Genomic DNA, 16,179 nt, shown 5'->3' with positions numbered 1-16,179 from the left:
AAAGGATTCTGATTCTGATTCCCGATTCAAAACTTAAAAACGTTTACCCTTTATATATAGATATACAGTACACACACACACACACACACACAGAGAGAGAGATATATAGGTAGGAAAAAAAGGTTCTCTATATCTGTATATATATTATGCATAGGCATTTGTGTATGATGCCACTCTCTACATTGAAGCAAAAAGTAAATAAATAAATCATTGACTCACTATTGAATGAAATTATTACACTAATAGGGAAAAAATATTTGGCCTGCCCCATAATGTAATAAAATTGTTTTTTACGTTTTGCGTTCAGCATCTTGTCACATTATTGACCAGTTGTAACATTTTGTGTTTTATTAATTTTTCTATTAGACAACTTATTCTGGTTTTGTTACATTTCAGGTTGTTGCTTCATATCAGGTTGTAACAAGGCAACTTTTATCACAGCGGGGCCACAAAAAAAGTGATATTCTGATCAGAGGGCCACATTCATGTCAGCATTAAGAATAATGAGCAATCTGAGCATTAACACAGGAAAGAACAAAATGTTTGTTTTGTCATTTCATGTGTTTTTGGTGTAATTTATTGCTTTGTTTTGTTCATTTTGCACTTTCTGTTGTTGTCTTGTTTGTTGTTGCTGTCGTTTTATGTCTGTTTTTTTAAGTCATTTATTATATTTTCCTCTTATTTCATTTGTTGTTTTGTGTGTATGTTATGAGCCAATTTGTGTATTTTTGTTGTTATTTTTAGAGACATTTTTTGTGTATTTGTTTTCTGTTTTTGTTGTCGTTTTGTAATTGAATAATTTTTCTCTCATTAGGTGATATTTTTTTGTTGTGGTTGTTGTGGTTGCCGTTGTGAGTTTTTGAAGTGATTTTGTGCATTTATGTTGTCTCGTGTATGTTTCTGTAATTTTGCATGTGTTTTTAACTAATTTTGTGCATTTACTTCGGGGGGCGTTCAAAATGAGACCAAGGGCCGCATGTGGCCCGCGGGCTGCCAGTTGCCTACGTCTGCCTAAAGTGATTTAGCATTAGGAAACACCTTCTGTTTAATGTGCATTGATTTGGTTAATTCCAGGGTTAATTTTTACAGTACATTTGTGATTAAGTTTTTGTCATAGCATTTTGACTAAAATACAATGTATCAGGATAATTTCAGTTGTTGTTGTCACTTAAAAAGTATGTAGTCAACGAAAATTCATTAAAAAACTTCATTTTATATTGACTTGGGTTGGCTTTGTGAGACTAAAATCTGAAACATCACCAGTCAAAGCACCAAATTATTCACATATCTTTATTATCTTTGCTGAAATCTAACAAACAAGTGGATTTATTCAAACCAGAGCAGTACAAGTAACATAAATACAAACAATAATTCAGAAACGTATGTCAAATCTGCTGTTGTTTTGTTCTCTAAACAATGCAATACTGTAACTACATTTATCACCTACACCAAAAAAGAACATCTTCATTTTTTAATTCTTTTTTTTTTTTTGGCAGGGTTGCTATGATTGCACCATCATGATAAGCCAAAAAAAGGATATCTACACTGTAAAAAACTAAAAAAAACAACAAAAAAACACATAAAGTAAAGCTCAAATGGCACACATTTTGCTGTCAGTTCACCATAATATAATAACAGGAGTAAAGATGATAATACTATGTAATACCTTCGAGATAAGTTAATATTCTTGAGCAACATCTTTGTATGCTGGCATAAACAACACGTATAAAAGCCATGATATTCACATCTCGTTCTACTGTACATCATAACTTATATGTAGAACACTACATAGTGCACTTAAGCCTGAAAGCTTCCTTTAATGAATTAAAGAGGCCAACCCAACATTCTTCCTTTGCCATGTTTCAATGAACTATACAGAAGAAAGTATGAGTTTTCCAGGATTAACACAATCCCTTCATTCAATATTTCAGAGTCATAGGCCTGTGTGTAAAGGAAGTCATTATGTTCCAGGTATAATTTCACTCTGTATTGCCACTAGTCCCTCTATCACACACACACACGCTTGCACAATCTTCCATCTGCACGTGAACAATCTATACCCATATAAGTTTTTCCTTCTAGAATAATATACATTCTATAAAATGTTTTTTAAACTTTGGGGACACTGACTGCTTCCTCTGATTTTTTTTTTTTTTTTTTTTACGTGAATGTGCAAAGCAATCTACGGAAGCATATTGTATTCACTCGAGAAAAAAAAATAATAATCATTTTGTTCTGAGTAATTAATTCTTTTAGTTTGTTAATCATGTTTTTTTGGAAAAATGGTTTTTCTTCTGTTTTTTGGAGTAATTTTTTTTTTGTTTTTCATGCCATTTTTTTCTGTTTCTAGGACGATAAAAATTTGTCCAAAAAACAAACAGCTATTTTTTTTTCTTTTTTGGGGACTAATTTATTTTCAGTTTTTCAGAAAAAAATTTGCAAGAAAAACAGAAAAAAAATTGTCCAAAAAACAGAAGGAAAAAAAAATCATCTGAAAAATAGAAGAAGAAAAAATTAGTCAGGAAAAAAAGCCTAAAAAACAAAACAAAGAAATAAATTATTATTTTTTAAAACTGTCTTTTTTCAAGTGAATGCGATACGCTTCTGTGGCAATCAACACAATTATCATAATATTCAAATTCCAACTGTGTGCTTTGATGCTCATTCAAAGTTAGTCAGTGAGTGAAAACAGCTCTTTATCTCACTCTAGTGTCTACTTTTAGTCACCACAGGAAACCTGAAGTGAAAGAGAACTGGGTTCTCATTGTCCTAAGTCTCACTTTCTAATGCATTGGGGTTGATTATCTGCTAAACATACCTATTTATTATCCCTTTGTAGAAAATATAAACTCTCCCGGCCTTAATAATTTCTTTATATGGGTCATCGTTGTATGAAATGACATCTAAACAGATATGTAAAAAAATTGACGTTTTGATATTATCTACATCTGCTCAGATTTCAATGTAATGTTCCATCCATTTGTAACAATACTGTGTAACTGGTTGCTGATGTGATTATGAAAGAAAGCACTGAAACAATACGCTCTTGATCTTTTAAATAAATTATTTTCTCCCAGCATTTGGTTTGTCTTTTCTTCTCAAAGCTGGAATGGAATGAATGATGTAAGGCGATTTCTGGCCAAAAAATGCAAGTAACATCATACAATCTGACCACTAATTCTACATATACACAACCAGTTATACAGACTTACAATGAATAAATAACGCATTATATTATTTCATATAATTTCTGACAATATACCTGATTGTCTTTGTATTTTTTCTTTTTTTTTAGCCTGACTATGAAATGACTCATGTATTATTAGTGCTGTAATACAAACACAGTCACTTAATACTAAAATTAGTAGATTTCCGTGTCTCATCAATGTGGCACAATTTTACATAAGAACAATTAGATAGGATGTAAAAGTGTGCCAGGAAAGATGCTGGAAGGGTCGAGAATTATTTGATATTGAATGTTGCTTGACCTCATTTTGGCATTTATCTGCTTTGTTGGTGATAACAGAGTGATTTAATGTTGGCCCTTGTTATTGTTGTGTAGCTGTAAGATGCAGTTTGTGTTCCCAACAGGTTTTTATATCATTGGTGATGTGATATGATATGTTATGGTTTCATTTATTCAGACAACTTTTTATGAAGAAATTTACTTTGATCTCCTGACATGTTTCGACTGCCAACTGTCAGTCTTCCTCAGAGGCATCTGCTTATCGCTCTTAATGTGTCCTTATGAGTTCATGTTAGGAGATCAAGGGTAACAATTTTTTTCAGGAAATGTACTTTGAAATTTACTTTGATCTCCTGACATGTTTCGACTGCCAACTGTCAGTCTTACTCAGAGGCATCTTTTGATGGCTTTAATGTGTTTTTATGAGTTCATGTCAGGAGATCAAAGTAAATTTCCTGAAAAAAGTTAACCATGATCTCCTGACATGTTTCGACTGCCAACTGTCAGTCTTACTCAGAGGCATCTGCTGATCGCCTTATTAGTTCATTTCAGGAGATCTTACTCAGAGACATCTGCTGATCGCCTTATGAGTTCATTTCAGGAGATCAAAGTTAACAACTTTTTTCCGGAAATTAACTTTGATCTCCTGACATGAACTCATAAGGACACATCAAAGTGATCAGCAGATGCTTCTGAGGAGGAGTGACAGTTGGCAGTCGAAACATGTCAGGAGATCAAAGTAAACTTTTTTCCGGAAATTAACTTTGATCTCCTGACATGAACTCATAAAAACACATTAAAGGCATCGAAAGATGCCTCTGAGTAAGACTGACACTTGGCAGTCGAAACATGTCAGGAGTTCACAGTAAATTTCCTGAAAAAAGTGGTCTGATTAAATGAAACCTTAACTTATTATTTCATAAAAGAAGACAAAAATAACTTGCTGGAATTATCATTGGTGATGTGGTTTCTGAAGGAGATTTAGCTTGAAAAGGGGCGGAGTCTAGATCTCCGTCGACTCTATCCTCTCCAGGCGTGAGGGTCCGGCCCATGGAGGGGCGAGCTGATGAAGGGATGGGGGGCCCTTTTGGTCATCGCAGGGTGGGGAGAGGGTGAGGGAGATGGGCCCGGAGAGGGAGGGAAGAGACTGAGGAGACAGAGGTGAGAGCGCCGGTGGTGGGGGGGAGCTGGAGGACATGGGGGGGGCACTGGTGGTGGTGGTAACAATGGTGGTAGTGGTGCAGCCGGTGGTGGGTTTGGCCCCCAGTTGGCTCATTCGTTTCTCCAAAGCTTGGTTCTTCTGCAGCGTCTCCACGTAGCTGAGCTGCAGCTGGGCCTGGTACTTCAGGACCCGCTCCTTCTCATCCTGCCAGGTGTGTCGTTCCTGGTCAAAGTTGAGTGCCTGGCGTTCCCGCTGTTGCCTCTCCAGCCTCAGCACGGACTGCAGCTGCTCCAGCTGCCGACGCAGCTCCCCCGCTTCGTCCCACGGCCCCTCCTGCCCCCGCTGCGATGGATGCTGAGTGTCCTGGGCCTCATGGCGGAGCTGGGCCTCCTGACGCAGCTGCGCTTCCTGGCGCATTTGGGCCTCCTGACGGAGCTGGGCGTCCTGGCGTTGGGCTTCACGCCACTGGGCCTCCTCACGCTGCTGCCTCTCCTGTCTCTGAGCCTCCTGCCTTTGGGCTTTGGCTTCATCGCTCTGTAGACTCAGCAGTGTGTCAGATGTGGGGGTCAGGGAGTTGGGCGAGGGCTCCATTGGGTTTCGTGGGCAGTGGACGACCCCCCATGGGGGCAGGAGTCCTGCAGCAGCCAAATTAGGGCTCACAACAAATTCAGCCCCTCTGCTCACTTCATTCAGAGCTCGCTTCAGACCTAATACCTCCGCTTCAAAAACACCCAGCTTCTCCCTTAGAATGGACACCTGGAGAAAAGATAAGGAGAGGGGATCATCACAATGATTCATGTTTTCTCTCATTTTTACTTTTTCTTGCAGGCCGAATTGGATGCTCTGAAGGGCCGGATTTGGCCCCCGGGCCTTAAGTTTGACACATGAGATCCAGTAGAATCAATCGCAGGCCCATCCGAGCTTCTTCTCGCGAATACATTCGTCACAATGAAAAAACAATAGTCACAGTTGGTTTATTTACAGTGTAGACACAACTAAATGTTGCTGTGCAAACAATTTGATTGCATCATCAAGCCAAGTCCTGAAATCCCTGTAAAGGATTTTGTTAGATTAAACGCTCAACAATCTTGATTTAGTCGTAAAAAGCCCAACTCAGTAATCACACTCGTAAATTGCTCTTAAAAGGGAACATGTAAAACAATCTCACATGAATATGTTGTTACATGTCATGGTTTTCAAAATATTAACCAATTAACAACTATTTTTTATATTGAATCATGTTACAGTGGATGTTTTAAGGACATTTAACTATGTTTGTACATATCGTGAGATGCTTCTATGAGGCTGTATGTACGTGCCCTCAATGCTAAATACAAGAGACAACAGATGTTCTGCGATTGGATCTCCTCTCAGCTGTGGATCAGGGCTTCTGCCATGATTAAATCCAGGACTGAGGATAAGTCAGGCCAGTCCATGGCACCACGCTGACAACGGGTTTGAGGATCTCCTCCTGGCCCCTGACTATAACCCTTACCCATGGAGGTCTGTGAATATGCATGATTTCTGACCAATGAGCATGAACAGAACTTCCTACTGTTAGATTAATGTTCATGAACTGTCCATATACGACTTGTATCCGATCTGTTAAAGACAGTTTGAAGAGCACAAATCTATTTTTGTCACATTTGAACCCAAGCCACTTTCAATGTGCTCCTTAATCTGATACATATCAGGAATTTCACAATGTGATTGCTGTCTGAACAGCCTGCACGCATTTATCCAACTTTTACAACATCAAAATGCAATAAATGTCACAATTATTAGTCCAGGAAAAAAACAAGCCATGGGGGAGGACAGAGTGGAAAGTGGACAGTCTTCTTAAAATAGGTTGATACAATATGCCTCCATATTTACTTCATAGTGCAGGCCCTACATGTCTGATATTAGTTTATGTCTCCAATGAGTGAGTGGATGCCTATGCCCACCTCAGAGAGGGTCCTCCTCAGCTCTCCTTCACACTTCTCCAGCTCCACACTCTTAGTGCTGTACGAGTCCTTCAGGCCCAGCATCACCTCCTCCCGCTCCCTCAGCTGGACGTTGAGCTCCTTCAACTGGCCCCTCAGGGCCACCATCTCTCCGGCTCGCTGAGTCACCTCGGCTTGGCTCTCCCTCAGCTGCTGCTTCAGCAAGGAGATCTCTCCTGCTTTCTGACACACCTGATACACGAAGATACAATCATCAGTTGGTGTCAGTTTGGGGGGGGGATCATATTTCTGAAGAAAACTCAGAATTTTTACATTTCACTGCTCTTTTAGTTAAAACTAACCAATACAGCCAAACATTTAGCAAGCTTTGCTCATATTCACTCTGTCAAAAGATGATGCATGTTGCCAACAGACACGTCAAAAGCAGCAGCAGCAGGTGTCTGTTAGCCCCCCGTCCCACCTGAACAGGTCCAAGTCCCCCCTGAGAAAGAAGGTGAGCAGTGTGTGTGTGATAAATTAATCGATTCTTAGGGAGAGTAAAAACCTATAAAGAATAAAAATTGTTCTGAATTAAAAAAGCTGATCGTCTATATTTATTTCAGAATGATTTGACCCCAAAGTGAAGCCAGAAATTCTCATTTTTTGGAAATGAAATGTTTCACTTTCTACTGAAATCCAAAAAATAAATCAAAATTTCCACAAAATTTAACAGATTTAATTTTTGTTTTTAAAGAAAGAGATTGGCTTTGGAATAAAGAACAAATAATTGAATCTAAATTAATTGAATTGTATTTTCAGTGCTTCCCCTAGCAATTAACGATAGTCAAAATGATCATTAAATTGTACAGTTTTAGGCAAAACGATATCAGATTGTAATCAATATATGACAATCACTTCAAACATGAAATAAGTGCTGCAGACTCATTTTATAGTAGCCTTAAATAAAGTAAAACCAATTATAGTCAAATAGACCGAGGCACTTCTCAAAAGAGTGAAAAGTGCCTAAAAAGGGCCAAAAGTGGCCAAAAAATGGGGAAACAAAGAGGAACCAGGTGGTATGTAAGGGGTAAAACTTGGCAAACAATCGTGAAAAAGGGCAAACGTTAGCTTATTTGGATGAAAAGTGGCCAACATTTTTTTAAGAAAGAACAAAAATTTGATAAAAGTGTCAAAAAGAACTTGTAAAAATGGAAACAAGGGGTATTTATTGGCAAAAGGAAGCTAAAGTCTGAATAAAGTGTCAGAAGTAACACTTTAGTTTGTATTGCATGTTGTTCTGTACTGCTCAGCACAGGGTTTATGGGGTATAATTGCTCTGTAATTTGAGTAAAGGGCTGTTGCTGTTGTTAAATGCTTGTTCATGTGGATCTAGTTGGGTTTTTTCCTTCTCATTATGAGTTTTATATTTTTATAAGGGCATTGAGACAACTTTGTAGTAAGTTGCGCAATACAAATACATTTGAATTGAATTTAATTGAATAGAACTTTTTGAAAAGGGGCAAAGGAAATGGGTAAAAATTGGTTAAAGTTTCACCTTTTTAAGGTTTTCTGGGGAACTAATAATTCAAATTAAGACATAAAGAGCCACATGTTGAGCATCACTGACTTAATAACGGCCTCTACATGGTGTCACTGATAATGTAGTGGGCTGGTCTAGACACAAAATACCAGGACTGAATTTTTGTCCAAGTCCACCCCTGGTTGAGAACCACATGTTGTAGATATCGAGATATTGAAGCATTGCTCACCAAGCACTAACAGTGAGTAAAACAATGTGTGTGTATTTTCTCAGTTTTCTATCCTAATCTGACCCAGACCATTTTAGTGAATTAGTCAAACACTACTACACGTTCATATCTCACCTCCCACTTGGTCTCCTCCAGACGAGGCAGGATGTCAGCTTGTTCCTTCCTGTAATCCAAACACTTTCTCTCCAGCTCTTCTCTCTGAGCCAGCAGAGCAGCCATCTCCTCCTGGAGACGCCTCTTGTCCTGAGACAGGCGAGTGATCTGAGCCTGCAGAGCCGTCTGAGAGCGCTGAGCACGACGCGTCACCTGTGGAAAATACACGTGCACGTCTACAGCATCACCTCTGACACACATGTGAAGGCAGAAAAGGTTATAATGCAATATATTCAGGCAACAGCGCAAGATTAAGACCAATTAGATCAGAGATATAGGCAAGTTTTTATCAAAGCAGGGGCCACAAAAATGTGCTGAGTCACATTATCAACATTCAAGATTTAGAAAAATGACCAATCTGACAAAAGTTTGGTCTGTTTTTCTGTCCTTTTCAAAATATTTTTTTGTTGTCTTGTGTGTTTTTGTAGTCACTTTCTATTTTACTTTACTTTCTATAATTATGAAGTTGTCTTGTGAATTTTTGGAGTCATTTTGTGTATTTTTGTTGTTTGTGCATTTTTTTTTTGTCATTCTTTTGTATTTTTAATGGAATTTTGACTATTTTGTTAACATGCTCTTGTTATTCTTTTGCATATTTTTGTTTTTTGTTTGTAAGTTTTTGGAGTATTTTTTTCATATTTTTGTTTTTATAGCTGTCTTTTGAGTTTTGGGAGGTTTTTTTGTTGTGTACTTCTTTCTCGACATTTTGCATACATTTTAAATGTGCATTTGTTATCCATTTGTGTGTTTTTGTTATTTGTATTAATTTGTGTGTTTTATTTTAAACATACATGTTTTTAATAACCAAAGTCCTGTCAATGTGTGGTTTCTATAAGTTTTTGCTATTTATTTTACTAAGGTTTAGTTCCCAAGAGAGGTTTGAGTGACTTTCTAGTTGACAATAGAAGCAAAGTTTGACAAAAATCAATAGTACCTCAATCAATAAAAAAATAATAAGCATCTCACACATTTTTCTCACTATACTGCCTAAAATATGACACTAAATTATAATTTATTCATTCCTTCTCTGCAGGACTTAAGCTGGACTTGACGTTGCTTTGTCTAAAGATAATTTGTAATGACCTCACCTGTTGTAGGCGTGAGGCGTAGTTCTGTCTCAGCTCGTCCATCTGCCGTTCCCAAACACGCTGCTTCTCCTCAAACACCTGGATGATGGCTGCCTCACTTTGGTCCAGGTTTCTGCGCATATGTTGCACCTACGCAGGATCATTCATGGCGTTAAAGATGATCACATTTGTTTTGGTGCAAACCTGAGGAAAACGTCACATGATTTCCAAATGTTTTGGACCATTTTTGCTGCTGCAGATTTTACATTTTTAGAAGTGACTACAGTGTGATTTTCATGAAACCTACTATGGAAACAAATTTGGGTTGTTTTTTTTCCAAAATTGCTGCCCACCAAACACCCACGTCATTTAGACGTTCTTTTTTGGGCTAAATCTGGTCGGTCTGTCTTAGTCTCGAATTAGCCCAAAAATAGCCGTCAAAATTGGTCAAAATTCAGTCCGAATATAGTCGTTGAAGCTTAGTTGTTATTGGACCCTCCAACTTGGTCCAGATTTGGCACATTGTGGCCGAAAAATAGTCAATGGAACAAGGACTTTTCATTTGGGGGTAAGAAACTGAACAATCTAAATTTTTTGGCAAATTTGGACCAAATTGACCAAAAAAAAAAAAAAGAAGAAAAGGTATTGTAACAACTTCAAATATATTATGGTCCACAAATATGAACCAAAATACAAATCTGATCTTGGTACAAGTTGAGGACAAAGGTTCCCACAATTAAGTATTACATTTTGGGAATGTAAGATATAACACTTTAAATCAATTAATTAACAACAACTTGAGTGCATAGTGCTATGTACAGAAAATATGAATTTTCAACCATATTTAGACTATAATGAGATGTCTTAATAAAGAACTTTTTTCAACGACCAGAAAACTATGGCTTTTCACTTTTCTACCAAATTTTGATGTTGTTTAGACATGTGGCAAAGACATTTCTCTGCAACCTCTGACCTCTTGCTCTTTCTCCCACAGCCGGTCCTCCAGGTCCTGGATGATGTCATCAGATGAGGGGGAGGGGCGAAGAGGTGCTGGAGCATCACTCAGGTGGCTCAGCCTCTGATAAGATGACGAGCTCTTTCCTGACGAGGACCGGCCGCTGTCTGAGGCACTGAGTCCGTTCTGCAGAGAAACACGCTATGATACGTTGGAAACAAGTTTAGGTTTCAGAAAAAAATCCAATTGAAGAACAGTCCTTACCTGATAGCCTGGCTTCTCCAACTTATCCAGGCCAGCAGGGGCCCCCGCCATGCCGAGCCGGTTTATGTGGCTGGTGGAGGCACTCAGAGGCCCCAGGACAGCTGGGGGTGCGCAACCAGATCCAGAGCCTGTGTACGTGGGTAAACTGGTCAGGGAATTTCTCCCTGAATCAGACATGCCTCCCTGAACTACTTCATTCCCACTCCCTCCTCCCTCGTTCCTGCCCACCCTCACCGGACTGTCCTGGTCCAGAAGCAGGGCCTCTGGGACCTCCCCTGCCTCTCCTACTCCTCCTGCATCCCTGCCTCTCCTCCCTACCCTGCCCTCACTGAACCCATCACTCCTGGCTTCAGCCTTTCCCTCGCTCCCAGCCCCTCCGCCCTGGGCCACCAGGTTCTGCATGGAGTGGAAGCTCTTTGGAACTACGGGTTTGAAAGCAGAGGGACGAACGAGGCCCGAGTTGCTCTGCATCGCCTGTGAACGAGAAATATAGAGAAGGAACAAAAAACAAAACCACTCAAATAAACATTTTGGTGATAAAGTAGAAGACAAGATAGATGTGTTATTTCAAGGGCTGTTTTCATTCAGTCCATAAGATAAAATCTCTAAGTTTGACAACAAAGGTGAAAATGAAGTCATAATAAATCTGAATGTTCTCATTTTAGCTAAATTCCCATAACATACATTTCATTTCATAGTTGTCACATTTAATTTTTATTAAGTTAAGGTTTCATTTATTTAGACTGTTTTTCTGGAAATTTACTTTGATCTCCTGACATGTTTCGACTATCAACTGCCAGTCCTCTTCAGAGGTGTTTGCTGATCCCTCCTTGACTTTCACGTAATAATTCCAATTCCAATTCAAATATTTATTTTTTGTTAATAAAATACTTTCATTTACAATATTTATGGAATTCTAATTCAAACTCACTAGTAGTGAGTAAATGTGGTAATTATCTCAATATGAGTTAAAACTTTAGTTTTTAGACTTAGCATGAGTTCGGCAGAGTGACTCCTCTGAAGAGGACTGGCAGTTGACAGTCGAAACATGTCAGGAGATCAAGGTAAATTTTTTTAAAAATCTGAATAAATGAAACCTTAACATATTATTAAAAAAAAAAGACAAAAAGAATATGCTGGAATAACAATCGACTCTCATTTTGGATCATGGCCTCTTCAGTTCTACATGTTTTGATCATCAAATTCAGAGATGTCTGTTGATTGCTTTGATGTTTTCTTGACTTCCTCATAATAATTCCAATAATTGGAATTCCAATAATTAGAATTATTACGCGAAAGTCAAGGAAACATCAAAGGAAATTTCATGAAAAACAGTTTTCTGAATAAATGAAACCTTAACATATGATTCAAAAAGAAGACTAAAAGACCATTGACTCTGATTCTGGATCATTGGCCTCTTCAGTTCTACATATTGCTGTACCTGCTCTAGTTTTCCTGACACTGGCATGATCTTGGGTGGGTTGTGGTTTGGGGGGTTGTTGTGACCCATCGGGTTGTTCTCTCCGTCTGTCCTGGTGCCGACCATCTCTCTGTGCTGGTGTTGGCTGATACCAACGCTGTTCTTCTCCCCGGCTCCTCGTCCCACGATGTTCCCACAAACATCTAAGCTGGCCGCTTGCATTTCCCTCTCCCGCTCTCTCTCCATCCTCTCGTTCTCCAGTCTCTCCCTCTCTCGCTCCCTCTCCCTCTCTCTCTCCCTCTCCCTCTCTCGTTCTATCTTCTCTCTCTCTATCCGCTCTCGTTCCCTCTCTCTGGCCCGTTCCCTCTCGCGTTCCCTCTCCCTCTCTAGTCTCTCCCTCTCAACACGCTCTCGCTCCCTCTCCCGATTTCTCTCCCTCTCTCGCTCCCTTTCCAACCTCTCCCGGTCCCAGTCTCGATCCCGGTCCCTGTCCCTCCCCCTCTCTCGCTGCCTCTCCCACTCCCTCCTCCCCACATTGCCACAGTCCAGTTGGTTGTTGTTTGAAGGGGCCGTCATAGTACATTCAGTGTTGGTGGACGATGCTGTTTCGGTGGGCCGGTCCGTTCCAGTACAGGTGGCGGTCCCGATACTAACGCTCCCTCGTTCATCGCTAGACGCCGTCCCGTCTGAAATAGTCGCTGGGGGGCGTGGCAAGCGCTCGGCACTGCAGCTGCGGTCAGCAAGGCAACGGCGAGATAGAGGAGGGGCTCGGGGCAGTGTGGTCCTGGTGCCCACAGACTTCATGGCAAACTCTTGCTCTCCTGCCACCCCACTGCCAACACTGCCCATAGCGGGGGGGGGTCAAAGGTCAGGGGTTAGAGGGGGGTTAGGAGTCAAGGTTTGAGGAGGGGTCACACATACATTTGGAAGTAGTGTGGGTCATCACAACCTAATGCAGGTAGTGGGGGCACACACACTATAGAGGAACACAGAAAAATGAACGTAGTTACACAATCTTGTAATTGACGTAATGACTTGTCATACAATAACAGATACAAAAAAGATTGGAAAAGTTCACAAGTCTGGACAACTATGTGTGCTGTGAGCAGCGTTTGGGTCAATTACATTTTTCAATTACAATTACTTGTTGAACTATCCATGTTCGATTGCAACTCAATCACGATTACGTTGACCGAATGTTTTCCAACCACAATTAAAATTAAAAGTATTACTTTTCATCTGAAAGTCAATTACAATTACTAAAGTTCAATTACAGTTAATCACAATTACTGAGCCTTTAATAAAAGTAAATAAATAAAGAAAACATAACCTTCCTCTTGTGTTAGCTTTCAGTTTTGACCCCTGTCCTAAATCAGCTGTAAAATACACATACAAATATTATCCATTATCCAATTTGTTTTTTCTTTCTTTGTTACTTTGTTAGGCTTCCTAATCAATGAAAAATATTAGTATTAATATTTCTGGTGTGGGCGTCTGAGCCTTTTCTCTGTCAGTTTTCTTTTAAATGGTAAAAAGGTAGTGGGAAAAGTTGATCTGAAACATATTTTAATAATTGTTAACTACATGGGTTTAAGCCACAGAACCGTCATATGGTTCTTTAGTTTTACTTTTAATTAAATTGTAATTGACAGTTTTTTTTAGAATGTTCATGCCAATTACAATTACAAAGTCAATTAACTGAACTAAATTACAATTTAATTAGGTTTACAAGAGCAAAAAATATATATTGACCCCAACCCCGGCTGATATGATATATAAAAAACAAGCATTCTCCTAATAAAAGATGAGGATTAGTGTTGATATTACTATGTGGGTCAAGATCAAGTACACTAGTTTTATTTCATCCAGTTTTCTTGTAGTAGTGTAAGAATAAATCATGACAAAACCACAGGAAAATACAGTTTGTTATTTATGGTTTTATAATGTATTGTCAGCATTTCCAGAAATGTAATTTAAATATGCAAAATATTCTTAATTTAAACAATCTTTATACTCAAAGGCTGTAAAATGTCCATGTGGGTTCACCTGTCAGGTTGCTGACATTTGCTGTTGTTCCTCTTTCTTAAAGATTCCCAAATGTCAGACGATTATTTTTGTATTGATTGTAAGAATAACAGCAAAAAAAGATAAAAAATCACAAACATTAGTATTTAAAAGTAGTTTTTTTTCCCACCACATGCACACATGCACACAGGCATGCATGCAAACTTAAATATAAATAGAGCTAACATGTTTGGTAACAGGAGGTAAAAGTTACATGCTCATTCTTTAAAATACCTTCAAAGCCCTTGCACATGTTTGTTTATTTGTTTAATACCTCTACGAACCCTTGTTTTTACAGTTGCCTGAACTGAATCAATCAAGTAATAATATTGTAGAATATGATTATTATTATTGTGGGAATTAATCAGATAGATAGATAGATAGATAGATAGATAGATAGATAGATGTGGATATATGTAAAACTCTGTACATAACCTTTCCCCCCTTTTATTACACTTAAACTTTGTATGTTTATGATCTACATATATATTGTAATCCTGTTTTTGTTTTGCTATTTTATTATTATTATATTGCATCACAAAAATAATAATAATTTCTAATATTTATTCCTTTTGTGTGTGCTGTACATTGTTCTATGTCATACTTGCTTTGGCAATGTACATTTTTTTCTCATAAAAATGTTTTGAATTGAATTGGATAGATAGATAGATAGATAGATAGATAGATAGATAGATAGATAGATAGATAGATAGATAGATAGATAGATAGATAGATCATTTACTATAGGTTTACTTCCACTTGGGTGAATAATGGTAGTAGTAGTAAAACGCACTGCCTGATTATATCTGCTCTGCCTCATCCTCCCCTCACGAATCCATCCCTATCTCTCTCTCTCTCTCTCTCTCTCTCTCTCTCTCTCTCTCTCTCTCTCTCTCTCTCATCCTTTTCTCTACATCTCTGGGCGGTATAAGGATAAGGATAATGATAATGGTAAGTGTAAGGGCGGCTTTAGCAGCATCCGCATCAAGCCACGGTGGATCGGTTCTCCCCCAGTCCCCCTGTCCCCCTGTCCCAGTCCCAGCCTAGGCTCCAGGCTCCAGGCCTAGGCTGGGAAACTCGTCCAGCTCACGACCCTCGGCCACACCAACAGCAATCCACATTAACAAAGCACAATAACGACGTGCATCATGCAGTAGCTTTGATTCACCGACGCTCTCCATCATCATCATCATCATCATCATCATCATCATCAAAGGGTACTCACTGTTTCCGCTGTTTAAAGATGGCAGCTCCAATAAAGTCCACTGACACGAGACAGCCGCGTCAGTGCGTGCTGTCCGTGTCCGTGTCCCTGTCTGTTATGTGTCTGTGTGTTAGCCTAGCAGGTATAGGGAAGGAATGAACGGACGCTCTGTGTCTTCGACCGTTGTCAGCGTCGGATGCTGATGATGGAGTCGGTGGTTGATACGAGCATCAGCTGAGAGACACACACCCACCTTAGGCCCCGCCCCTCCGGCAGCACGGCATAAACGCCCCCTTTTGGCATCCATCCAGGCCAGGTTGTTGGATGGATGATGGATGGATGGATGGTCATATAAAGGTGAGGATCAATCCGACCGTCCATCCATCATCCATCCATTCAACTCATTAGGACAGTGTTTTTCAACCTTGGGGTTGGGGCCTCATGTGGGGTCACCTAGAATTTAAATGGGGGTCGCCTGAAATGTTATATAATTTTTGGATTTTTTTCAAATTAGTCTTTTACAAATTAAAGCAACACAATCTCAAACAACAACTATCTATCATATATCTATCTATCATATATCTATCTATCTATCTATCTATCTATCTATATATATATATATATATATTAAATTTCAATCCAATTCAAAACAGCTTTATTGGCATGATAAACAAGTTTACATTGCCAAAGTGTGACATAGAACAATGTACACACAAAAAGAAAATATAAG

At 39.1% G+C, this 16,179-nt stretch overlaps 1 protein-coding gene across 5 annotated transcripts; it reads right to left on the bottom strand.

Moving 5' to 3' along the window:
• Positions 1-2,495: 2,495 nt before the first annotated feature.
• lzts3b (leucine zipper, putative tumor suppressor family member 3b) lies at positions 2,496-15,686 on the bottom strand. 5 transcript variants are annotated; one of them, XM_028458311.1, is made up of 9 exons: positions 15,471-15,686; positions 14,228-14,263; positions 12,203-13,157; positions 10,762-11,235; positions 10,516-10,698; positions 9,564-9,692; positions 8,437-8,628; positions 6,575-6,805; positions 2,496-5,384 (listed from the first exon to the last, which is right to left on the bottom strand). In XM_028458311.1, the coding sequence occupies exons 3-9, from the start codon at positions 13,028-13,030 to the stop codon at positions 4,470-4,472; spliced, it is 2,952 nt and encodes a 983-aa protein (XP_028314112.1). In that variant the 5' UTR covers positions 13,031-13,157; positions 14,228-14,263; positions 15,471-15,686; the 3' UTR covers positions 2,496-4,469. The 5 variants fall into 5 exon arrangements, with proteins under 5 accessions (XP_028314112.1, XP_028314113.1, XP_028314111.1 ...); XM_028458312.1 differs by lacking the exon at positions 15,471-15,686 and adding an exon at positions 15,414-15,427; XM_028458310.1 differs by lacking the exon at positions 14,228-14,263.
• Positions 15,687-16,179: the final 493 nt, after the last annotated feature.

This window comes from Gouania willdenowi, chromosome 9 (assembly GCF_900634775.1).
Source record: "Gouania willdenowi chromosome 9, fGouWil2.1, whole genome shotgun sequence".
Classification (NCBI taxonomy): Eukaryota; Metazoa; Chordata; class Actinopteri; order Blenniiformes; family Gobiesocidae; genus Gouania; species Gouania willdenowi.
This window is presented reverse-complemented; position numbering and strand designations above follow the sequence as displayed.